Source organism: Populus alba, chromosome 6, assembly GCF_005239225.2.
Source record: "Populus alba chromosome 6, ASM523922v2, whole genome shotgun sequence".
In the NCBI taxonomy this organism is placed as follows: Eukaryota; Viridiplantae; Streptophyta; class Magnoliopsida; order Malpighiales; family Salicaceae; genus Populus; species Populus alba.
This window is the reverse complement of record NC_133289.1, coordinates 25,237,376-25,249,459: the sequence shown is the minus strand read 5'-3', so window position 1 is coordinate 25,249,459 and position 12,084 is coordinate 25,237,376. Positions and strand designations below refer to the sequence as shown.

Genomic DNA, 12,084 nt, shown 5'->3' with positions numbered 1-12,084 from the left:
CTTGGGCCAATGCATACTTTGGAAAAATAACAGTAGTGAGCTAGCTTTATTCATTCAATTCAACCATTGACAGAGAAAGAGAGATCATCATCAGTCATTGCTCTAGAAGAATAGACTTCACTTGCATAGGAATTACTGAAGTCGTCATTGTCATTGTCTCTCTCCTTCAATTCCTCAATTTTGGCTACAGCCTCCTTCAAATCCCACCTGTTCTCCATATTCCATTCACAGCAGCACATCCCAGTTTTCAACAGCTTTTGCATCTCTTTCTCACAATTCTTAGTCCTCATTATATCCATATCAAATACCTCTCCTGTCCACTCTTCTCTAACAACTGAGTTAACCCAAGTTGCCAAATCTGCATCACCACCCCTGCCTTGCATTAGATAATTTTCAGGGAACTTGCCTGTCAAGATTTCCAGAATTAGTATACCAAGACTCCACACATCAGTCTTCCTTGTAGTGCGGTCAGAGTGAGTGAATTCAGGTGACTTGTAGGCAACCATAACCTGTTGAGCATGGTCTCTATTAACCAAAGGAACTAGAGCATAATCTGTCAAGAGGGGCTCGAATTGATCATCTAGAAGCACATTGGAGGATTTTAGGTGACCATGAGGCAGAGCTAATGTTGGGAACTCTTTGTAGAGATAGACCAACCCCCTGGCAACTCCTTTGACAATCTTCAGCCGTGTTGGCCAGTCAAGCCATGGTTTTCCCGGAGCACGCTTGGCTGAAAGATAAATCCATCAATGCAGCAAAATTAGTCGGATAAACATTAGCAATGGATTAGCACCCTTTTCTTTTCGTTGTATGTAATTATGATCATAAACAATGATCCATACCCTAAGGCAATCCCGTCTGTCCATCATAGTGAAAGACAAAATGGTTCAGAATTCTTCCTCCACGCATGCGTGGATGATTGTCTAAAATCGTTTCCATTGGTTTATGTGAGTATTAAAGAGAGAATACATACCATGAAGACGAGAAGCCAAGCTGCCATTTTCAATCAAGTCAGAAACCAAAAGCTTCTCTTCTTTTCTGTAGTAGTATGCCACTAGAGGGAGCAAGTTAGGGTGTGACAATGTTCCCAACTTTCTCATGTGCTCATGAAATTCTTCATTCCCTACGGTACTCATATGCCTAAACCTCTTCACAACCATAGAAGGTCCATCCGAAAGAACTGTCTTGCAAGATGAACCAAGAGTACCACTGCCCACGACTTCAGCAGAGGCCTTAAGAAGGTCTTGCAAGTCAAATCTACCCCTATCACATCTTACAAAATGAAACTGCCCATTATCAACCGTTTTTCCATCACCAAACTGATCTGATGATTGAATTTCCCTTTTCCCAACGCCATTCATGGCAATTTTCTTTTTGGAATAGTAGAATTTGGGTGTTTTGGCTGTGCGGCAACAGATGCAGGAAAAGGCAACAATAGCAGATAATGCAACCACAGCTACAACAGCAACCGCGATTATCATCATGGTTTTTTTCTTGGATGATTTGCATGCAGGCAGTGGCTTTCCACATAACCCTTTATTCCCTGCATCATGCATATGAAAATGAATGCATTAAATACTGCAGCAGCCATAATATATATAGTATTCTCTGCAGAGAAATTCATTTTACGGTCCATAATTTGACTTCTACGACCAGAATCAGATCAACAACATACCACTTACATAGAAAGATGATTCATGGATATTATAGATAGGGTATAATAATATAGCTGATTGTTAAATTAACTAAATTTTCATGTACATCAGCTAGTTTATTTGATTTCCAGTCACAAGGTCACTTACTCGTCAGGGTATTTTTAGGCCAGTTTTCGAATAATTATCAAGAGAGAAGACTGAAAAGGAATTGTACTCGCATCCAAAATAGATTTATGAGAATATGAAAAGATTTGATTGGATTGAAAAGCATAGATGGTACGTATACGAATTAACCTGTGAAAGAGCTTGGACTGAAGTGAGAAAGACTAGCAGGAATCTGACCCTCGAAATTGTTATCTGCAGCATTAAACACAGTCAAGTTTTCTTGAGGAAAGCCAGGTAACTTCCCATCAAGTTGATTCCCTTCAAGACTCAGCTTTGTTAGTTTCCGTGCGGAAACAAGTGATCTTGGAATTCCACCAGTAAACTCATTATGTGCCAAATGAACTTCCCTCAATGAATTCATGCCATCAAATGCATCCTCGGCAATTTTACCTGAGAAACTGTTGTTAGACAAAAACAAGTTTTCCAAGGAGCCAAGTTTTTTCACTTGAGGCATTGAACCCTCCAAGCTATTATTCATGAAGCTTAATGCTCTCAACTTTGACAATTGCGTCAAGATGTCTATGTTAATGGTGCCCGTTAAGCCCATATTCTCAAGTTGCAGCTTATCGATGGTGCCGTCACCATTGCAACGCAAACCAACCCAATTATTGGTGTTACCATTGCACGGAGGATTGCCTGACACATTTCCAATTGCTTAGCAAGGAGTTTGTAGACAAAGAGTTCTTGAAGTTGACAAGGATTTCAGCATCAGTTGCACCATGTGATGTGACAAAAAATTGGCAAGCCGTGACCAAGATGTAAAATAGCAGCGGCATCAGGTGCCAATATGCTACCTTACGAGCCACAAGGAAGATGTGTGAAGTTTTCTTTCAAGCATCAAATATTGAACAGAAAAGAGTGGAGGGGAAATGATTAAGAGGGTGTCCAAGACTAGGAAATTAAAGAGTTGAGAGAAGGCAAAGCGACAAATGATGGAAGTTAAGGTTGTGATCGACCAAGTCCTATGAAGCATGAGCTGTGTTACAAGGAGACCGGCCATTAGACCCTTTTTATTTTTTTGTGTGGGTTTCTTTATATTTTCTTGATTGGTAATGGTCTGTCGTGGTAAGATGTGTAATTACATGGGTGCTTTCGTTGTTAATAAGGCATTATTGAGCCCTCTGGCTGTAATCTGTATGAAAATGACAAGAAAATCATGTTGATTTATTACTCCTATGTCATTAAGCTTTGTGATTTGTGTTTCCTTTGAAGAGGTGTGTTTGATAGTGTATAGTATCCGTCTAAGAGTATTTTTTCATCGAAAATTTATCATCGAAAATTTATTGAAATAATAATATTTTATTTTAAAAAAATTATGTTATATACTATCATGTCAAAACAACTCAATCACATTAAAAAGAAATAATTTTAAAAAAACAAAAAGAGATGTCAAATGTCTGGGAAACGCAACTTTGAACTCAAAATGACTATTTATCTTTGATTATTTCTTAAAGAACTAAAAAAGAGATGTAGTCATTAATTGGGCGGGCGGCCTAGGAATCTCTAAAGAGTTTCGAAGGATATGAGTGAGTGCTCAAGGGGAAACTTTGAATTCAGATTGACTATTTATCTTGTTTACCGGAATCGATAGTGATATCTAATGCATGGCTTGTTGATTTTTCTTGCCAAATGGGTGATTGATGGATATTTGAAATTAAGACAAGGTTTTTTCTTACCCTGGGATATTGATGGATGCCTGCCTGCCTGCTTGCCTGTAGATCTAGCAGAAGCATACGGACGGGAATGAAGACAAGCCGGCCAAAAACAGGTTCACTGTCCTCGTGTGTTGAGCATAAATTAAGATCCTAGATTCTACATCCCCACTTACACGAGAGGAATATATATAAATACATATGATTTCTAGCTTGAATCGAGTTTTATAATAAATAAAAAGGAGATAATTCAGTTTAAGACGGTTCAAAACACATTATTTGAACTTTTAAAAAAAATAAAAATGAGTTAACTTGCCCTGCATTTTGTTCTATGGTGAAGATTATTGGAAAGAAAACAAAAATAAACTGAAAGATCCACGACAAGATATTAAATTGATCAGCTGATCATCACTAAAGAGCCAAAAAAGAGTATCTACGGGACAGATGGGACCTTGGACTCCACAGGATTGGCTTTGTGGTTGAGTCCGAATCCACCTGTGCCTCTCTAGGCCGACCTGTGACTCTGTCACCCTCCCCTGGCCACCCATTATACCACGTGTCAAGCACAGTACTGCCCTGACACAAGTATCACTGTTTCACATCTTTTTCCTCAATGACGACTTGGCGACCCTTTGTTCTTCACATCATTGAAAATCTTTCGTTGATTGGCGCCAGTACAACTCTCACGAGATAACGCAAAGCCTTTCTGCTGCTTTCACATGCATCAAATGCTTGCTTTAGGTACATTCTCACCTGCACTCTCCTTCTTTGTGGTCACAAAACACTGAAACAGTATAGCGGATGCATGTGCATGTGTGTTTGACGTTGTTCTAATTTACTTTCAAACACTCCTGCAAACTAAAACCCTACTTGTACGTGTCTTATTCTGAAAATGCTGCTTTCTTGATGCGACTATAAAGTTTTACAGTGTCACAGAGCTCCTGCTTCTATCAACTAAATTGTATATAAAATGCAAGCCCTTGTTTTGCTAGCTCTCAGTCGACTGATCTCCCCCCATGACTTCAAGCATGATCAACACCTCCACCGCTTCTGGTGACACCCTAATAGATATCCATTCCTCTGGTCGACATGTAACTTTTCCCGACGAAAACAATCAGCCCAGCCAGCTGCGGGCTGGTGTACCCTTGTTACTTCAACCATCATATGATAGATCAAAATCATTACTCTTTGATGAGCTACGTGATTTTCGAAAAAGCCTTAAATGGTGTGCACTTGATCATTCCACTTGCATAGGAAAACTTGTGTCCTGCTTCATCTTCGTATTCCTTGCCATTATTCTCCCTATTGTAAGTTCCCTTTCCATTAGAGTCCCATCCTCGGCACCAGCTAACGACCCCATTTCTTACAACAAGCTGGTGCAGCTTCCTGAGTCTGTCTTGGCTTTAATATCTTTCTTTACTCTTTTCCGTTTCTTCAAAAGGTACGGTCTGCGCCAACTCTTGTTTCTGGATGACTTACAAGAGGACTCATTGTTCATTCGACGTGGATACTCCCGCGAGCTCGATAAGGCTTTTCGGTACCTAGCCTGCATACTGTTTCCATCTTTCTTTGTCGAAGTTGCACACAAAATCATATTCTTCTCCACAGTCAAAATATGGTTACCGTGTAATGTTTTTCCTGGCAATATTCCATTGAACTCCATCATGTTTGTGTTGGTGTTGGCATCATGGGTTTATAGGACAGGAGTGTTCTTGTTGGTTTGTGTCCTGTTTCGGTTGACTTGTGAGCTCCAGATACTTAGATTTGAAGGGCTTCACAAGTTGTTTGATGGTTGTGAATCGGATGCAGGTGTCATATTTAGGGAGCATATCAGGATTAAGAAACAATTGTCCTTCACAAGCCACAGATATCGGTTCTTTATCATATCCTGTTTGGTTACAATTACAGTTAGTCAATTCGGATCATTGTGGCTGGTTTTGGGATTCAACAATATTGAGAAAAATTTCTTCAATTCCGGAGACCTTGTGGTAAGAAGTTTGCCTTTCTCATAAGTGCTTTGCAGTCTACAAGATTGATGATTTCTAATACTTTTGAAGGATTAATGCAGATTTGTTCAGCAGTTCAACTATGTGGATTCTTCTTATGTTTGCTAGGAGCTGCTAGAATCACACATAGAGCTCAAGGTATTGTGTCAATAGCAACTAGATGGCATATGATTGCTGCATCTGCATCTGCATCTACCAGGATAGACCAGGGGAAAAGCCACGTGCCAGAAGCTGATGGGACTCTAGCATCCAATGCCGAAGACAGCGAGTCTGATTCTTCAGATATTTTCATTGCAATTTCCTCACAGGATCCATGTTCTTTCCAAACCAGGCAAGCTTTAGGTGGGTAGAACTCGTGAACTAAGGTTTTCTCACCTGCCCTTGTTGATTTGCATATGATAACATCCACTAATGTTCTCTTTGCAGTGGCATATTTGCAACACAACAATGGGGGGGTCACGCTGTTTGGATTTGCACTTGATCGAGGATTGCTTCATACTCTCTTCGCTTTTGAGTTCTCTTTGGTGCTATGGATTCTGAGTAAAGTGGTGGTTTTATCTAAATAGTTTTCCCTAGTACTTTTAGTCCACCAATGCCTAAGATGTGAAAAAGGCCTTATTCTGAAGTTGTAACTCGGAATCATGTTTGTTAAGGAATAATAAGATCTGCTCCCTCTTTCGTTCATGTTTCTTATTGCTAGATGAAGATCGATGACACATCTCCATGCTTCTGCTCAGTTAAATATTTTGTAGGCACGCATCGAGGATGTCACATTACAAAATGAATCGATTTCAAGATTGTACGATGAACAAATTTCTTTTTCAAAATGATGATTTTGAAGTTAAACTTCCTGAATCCATACACTGTTATGGAATGGCAAATCAAGATTAATCTATTTATTCTTGATATCAGTAAAACCTCAACGCTTTTGTGTAGCATGGTAACTTTTATTATTTACCTTTTTGAAAAGATGACCACAGCCAGAGATTCCTCCAGAGATTCTGGAGGATCCCTTCTTTTTTTACTTCCTTTCATCAAGACAATTCCAAAATACATAAACCATGGATCGAGACATTGAAAATAAACCCTGAAAGACATTTATGTTTTATTTGGGCACCATTCAGCGCAAATTGAAAGCAGTTTTCAAGTGCTGCAACTGCACAACAGAATCTTTTGGTTCATTTCTACATCATGCTAACCAGTAAAATGCTTCACATCATGCTAACCTGAAGGAGAGGGAGCAATCTTATTCCCGACTATCCCAGTCATGGACCTAATGGTGTCTCATGAGAGGAAGATTTAACATCAGATGCACCAACTAGTCACCTTCTTGGAGAAGACAAGGGAACTGGCTAATACTGTTGACAATATTTTGAAGGCATGCAATAAGCTTGTCCCCTTGACTTCTTATAAGGTCAGTTTTGAAGCCCTCGATGTTCTTTGAATCAGCAGCTTCGAGGTCTGCCATCTCAGGAAAGTTGCCATTAGCTACGGCCTGGATCATTTCAGCATTCTCATGAAGTTTTTCCACCATCATTTGCTTCATCTCTTCTTTGCTGGGCATTTTCTTTTTACGTCCACGATGGATTTTAGGCTTTTCATCCCCATGGGCATTTTGAGAATTTTCTTTTCTACAGCATTTCTGAGGCTTTTCTTCCACGTGACTTTCCTGAAGTTGTGTTTCTGCAAGGATTGACTGAGGCTTTTCATTTGTGCAGCATGTCTGATGATTTTCTTCCAAATATCTTTCCCGAGTTTCCTCTTCTAAATGGATTGTCCGAGGCTTTTCCTTTGAGCAGCATGGCTGAGGGTGCTCTTCCGCAGGGCTTTCCTCAGGTTCCTCTTCTGCATGGATAGTATGAGGCTCTTCTTCTGCACAACTTTCCTGAGGATCCTCTTCTGCTTGGATTGCCTGAAGCTTTCCCTCAGCATAGTATATCTGAGTGCTTTCTTGCACCTGACTTTCCTGATGTTCTTCTTCAGCTTGGACTCTCTGAGGCTTTTCCACTGTGCAGTATATCTGAGAATTTGCTTCCACGCATCTTTCCTGAGGTTTCTCTTCTGCATGGATTGTTTGAGAGTTATCCTCTCTGAAGCCTTTGTGTGTCTTTTCTTCCATAGGGGTTTTCAGAGACTTTGACCGCCACCTTTGTTTCTTGGTCCCTGAGAGTCAAAGGAGATTGTAAGAGCACAGCTGGAAATATAACCTATCACCTTACTCAAAAGCAGCTCTACTATTATGCTTTCATAGGTCCAAGAACAACAAAGCATAACCACAATTCATTTACTATGACCAGGATAAATAGCTCGAGCAACTTGAGCAGCTATGCCATCAAATGTACTAACCTAATTTTTATGGTCTCCGCCGTAAATTCATGTCATTTCAAGCTACTTGATACAACAATTTGAATATAATCTGACCTTTATTTATATGCAGTTTCCATTATGGCAGTAACCCAGGTGATGCAAATGCATTGCCATTTATTTCAATCTCGTAATTTTGGAAAACATAGAAGTTTATATGGAAGCATCTATGGGTCCCACTAAAATGAAAATTAAATCAAATCATTACATGCCAGTGTAGGCTAGTGTGCTATAGAAATGAACTTCGTAGGGAGAGCTGCAATGAAGACATGTGGCTATGAAAATGCAGCTGAAACATTACAAATTACATTCCAAAATTATCAAACACAGCTGCAGATGGTAATAAATGTGTTGGTTCCAATACTACCAGGTATCTCCTGGGGAAACATCAGACAAAATGGAATCCAACGCATTCACTTCGAATTAGAAGACATAGGAACTTGGGAAATTACCTTTTGAGGTTCAAGCAGAAACTTCTGTCCTGTGACCTATAGTAGCTTATTTCATAATTTCCACAACAGAATTCCAAAATCAAACATTCAAGAACTTTTGTGACACATCTAAAGTGAAATAGCAATGGCACTAACATGAACAAAAACAGGATTAAAACTTGATCATAAACAATGCAAAGTCACATTCATAATTACCAAGTTAAGTAGCAATAACTAAAATCCCAGCATGCTAAATTGGGGATGAAGCATACCCGGGTTTGTTATTGCATGAAGCAAGTCAGGCTTTTCAGAGTCAGTATCTGGATCTGGATCTGGATCCGGATCCGTATCTGGGTGTTCCTTGTGGCACCACATGTAATCATCAATAGCTCTGAAAAGTTCATCATTAAAATTCTCTGGAAGTCCGAACTCCTTTCTCCTTTCACTCTCCAAAGACCAATAGAAGTCACTTCGGGACTCAGACTCCTTGTCCCAATTTTTAATCAGGTTGTACTCATTAACCAAAGAGTTCCACTTAGTCCGACATTGATTCAAATTCCGGGCAACATCCAGGACAACGCAGTTATCGACAATGATCTTCCATTTCTGATAGGTAGATAAAGCTTTCAAACAATCTTTTTCAACAGCAGCGATCTCATTCACTAGAATCAACGCTTCTTTAGTTGTCCACTCCGGGGATACCTGAGAACGCGTGCGTGGAGTGCTCGAAGAAACACGCAATTGATTATTATTATTGCTCTCTCGTTGCTCCTTTCTACGCTTCTTCTTATTAACAATTACCTCCATTTGAACCTCTGCCATGTTAATTAAGTTAAAATAAATCAAACCCATTTCTCCAAAAAGCTTATCAAGCTCTTCACTTTTTGACATTCAGAAACTAACCCATAATCTTTAACCGGATAAAAAAAAAAGTGCAGGTGGAGAGACATGCTAATCAAGTAATTTAAAGAGAGGCAATTGGGTTTTCTTTAAGACAAGTACCAGAAGAAAGGAGAGTAATGGTGCAGATATCAGCCGCAGCGTTTCAGAGTGGCAGTGCTGATGTCCATTCTACGGCGGAGAGAATGAGTGACGGGGCTTGGAGGCGAGGGAGGGCCCTCGGGTTGAGCTCATGGTGGTGCTTCTGTTCTTCTGTCTTGTGTAGCCCAGAGTGTGAAGGCGAGTGAGTGAGTTAGAGTTTAGATCAAGGCAAACCTAGGCCTATCTTGCTCTGCTCTAGGGATTGCCAATTTTTAAAATAATATATTTATTGTCAGTATATTATCATATTATAGTATCTGGTCCAAATATTGAATCCATTGAGAATTTTTTATTTTTTTTTATGGTTTGTTTTATTGGTTATAAATTTAACAAATTATATTAGCGAAACGGGATTAGGTATTTCAATTTTATTTTTCATTTGCTGGTGGCTACACTAAGATTAGAATTGGGTAAAAAAAAAAAAAAAAAAAGAGGATATGAAGGCTTTGTTTGTTTGCAGGAAAATGAATTCCTTTTAGAAAGTGAATTCCGGAAAAGTATTTTTTGATGTTTGGTAGTGTTATGAAAAATAAACTGGAAAACACTTTTCCAGTGTTTGGTTATGTTATGAAAAATGAACTGGAAAATAATTTATTAATGAATTAATTTTTTTTTAAATTTATCTAATATATATAAAATATTTAATCACTTACAATAAAAAAATGAAATCTAAAATGTATAATGATGAATTTTTTTATTATATCATATATTCATACATAGCTTATTTTATAAAATATAACTATATATATCATATCATATTATAAAGAAATAAGCTTGTGAAATATTTTTTACAAAAAACCTATTAATATATTTTTTTCAATTTTAAAAGCTTAAAATAAATTTTTTTGATATGAATAAAATTTTCACTATTCTATTTGTTTAAAGCACTAGGAAATAAAAAAAAATGAAATACCAATAAGAAAAAGGCTAAAGAAAAATAGAAAGAAATAAAAGAAACAAAGCAATCATTATAATAATAAAAAAGGGATGAAAACTGAATCCGTCACATACAAAAGGGGACAAAATAGAGTTTTTCTATTAATAAAAAAGAAAAATAAAATAAAGCATGTGTTTTGACAAGTCCCGTATGCCATGTCGTTAAAGGCAATATAAAATAGAAATATAAAATGGGAGAAAATAACGATGTTTTTTATGTGAGATATTGGTCCAAGAATTGAAGGTTGACATGATGAAAGCAGCTTAGAAAGCATTTTATCTTGTGCTTTTTCACTCCATTCTTACATTATATATATTACCTTGTATAAAGAGAAGTTTGCTTGTCGATTAAAGCAGCTTTTTAGAGCATATTTATTTTTATATTTTTAAATTAATTTTTTTATGCTTTTTATTTTTTAACTAATGTCGAAGTCAAATTTTTTAAAATATATATATTTAAAAAAAAATACCAAACACGCTCGTAGAGGTTTAATGCTATGGGCGTATTGCTGCTATATGAAAAGGGCAGGCTCAACTGATACAAGAAGCTTACTCTTGCAAGCTCCGATGTGTTTTACCTTTTTCGAGCCCAAAAGGCTACAGCCTATTAGCTTTTCGAATCCATCACAAGTAAGAGGTTACAATATACATGTTTTCAACACTAAACTTTTCGTTTTTCATCGGTCTGGTCCATTGCCCAGTTTTGAGACAAAGTAAGTGAATCAATTGAAAATATTATCGTTTAAAAAATATTTAAAAATAAAAATAAAAATGATGTTATTTAAAAAAATAAAAAAAATAAATCAAATAAAGTTTTACTTAAGTCTTAATCTGGATATGAAATAGCCCGTAAAGTTTGAAGAGATTGGCTTTAGACTTCACCAATACAATGTGAAGAGATTGGCTTTTGTTTGGGAGGATTGTTTCTCACCGTCGTTTTTTAAATATATTTTTTTTTATGACAGTTGGTTTTTTAAATATTTTTTTATTTAGAAATGTATTAAAATAATATTTTTTATTTTATAAAATAAAATATTATCAATATGGAAAAATTAAAAATATATATTAATTTAAAAATAATAAATGATAAATAATTTATTAAAAAATATATTTTAAAAACATAATAACATCAGGATGTAAAAGTGGTTGAGCTAACTTGCTAGATAGCGAGATCAAGTACCGCAATCGAGAGGAAATTAAATTAACGGACACACACGGTGTGAAGTGTTAAGAACAGCTGTCCATTTTTAAGAGTTTCCTTGCAGCTGAGCTGAGGTAGCTTGCATCCACAAGCAGTGGACCAACAATGCGTTGCGTGGACTATCAGACGCCTCATCTTGGTCTTGCCTTTCCCAACATGTTCATTTTCCACCGCCCGTGGTATTATAAACTTCAACCCTTTTTTTTCAACGTTTTTTTTCTCAAAACTTGCAAGTTTTTCAATAATAATGCAGTGTTTACGACTATGCCCATGTATTGAAATATTATGCTAATAGTTGTTATTTAAAATACTTCTTATTTTTTAAAATTTAACATTAATATATTAAAATAAATTAAAAATACTCAAAAAATAATTTAATATAAAAAAATTTAATTTAAAAAAAAAACATAATCCAGGAAAACAAATAATACATAGCTAAAATATCAAGTCGCACCCGTGGATGAAAACACAATATGTGACCATTACCCCTTAACCATATTTACAAGAAATCTATATGGCGTTGAATATTCATTGTAGCACTAGATATACTTTGTTGTCGATTGCTATAATTAAATTACTTTATTTTTCTTAAGTGGAAAAAGAAAGAAGCCTGGGAGATGGGGGGTATTTTAG

General features: G+C 36.9%; 3 protein-coding genes across 3 annotated transcripts; 1 reads left to right on the top strand and 2 right to left on the bottom strand.

Annotated features, from left to right (window-relative positions):
- Positions 1 to 59: 59 nt before the first annotated feature.
- Positions 60 to 4,020, bottom strand: LOC118055697 (pollen receptor-like kinase 4). Its single transcript, XM_035067645.2, has 4 exons — positions 3,924 to 4,020; positions 1,950 to 2,456; positions 974 to 1,543; positions 60 to 730 (listed from the first exon to the last, which is right to left on the bottom strand). Exons 1-4 carry the CDS (start codon positions 4,018 to 4,020, stop codon positions 60 to 62), a joined length of 1,845 nt encoding a protein of 614 aa, XP_034923536.2.
- A 423-nt stretch (positions 4,021 to 4,443) lies between these two features.
- Positions 4,444 to 6,287, top strand: LOC118055699 (uncharacterized). Its single transcript, XM_035067651.2, has 3 exons — positions 4,444 to 5,460; positions 5,541 to 5,820; positions 5,905 to 6,287. Exons 1-3 carry the CDS (start codon positions 4,489 to 4,491, stop codon positions 6,042 to 6,044), a joined length of 1,392 nt encoding a protein of 463 aa, XP_034923542.1. The 5' UTR covers positions 4,444 to 4,488; the 3' UTR covers positions 6,045 to 6,287.
- A 265-nt stretch (positions 6,288 to 6,552) lies between these two features.
- On the bottom strand, positions 6,553 to 9,526 carry LOC118055721 (uncharacterized). Its single transcript, XM_035067688.2, has 3 exons — positions 9,276 to 9,526; positions 8,546 to 9,088; positions 6,553 to 7,641 (listed from the first exon to the last, which is right to left on the bottom strand). The coding sequence occupies exons 2-3, from the start codon at positions 9,078 to 9,080 to the stop codon at positions 6,797 to 6,799; spliced, it is 1,380 nt and encodes a 459-aa protein (XP_034923579.1). The 5' UTR covers positions 9,081 to 9,088; positions 9,276 to 9,526; the 3' UTR covers positions 6,553 to 6,796.
- Positions 9,527 to 12,084: the final 2,558 nt, after the last annotated feature.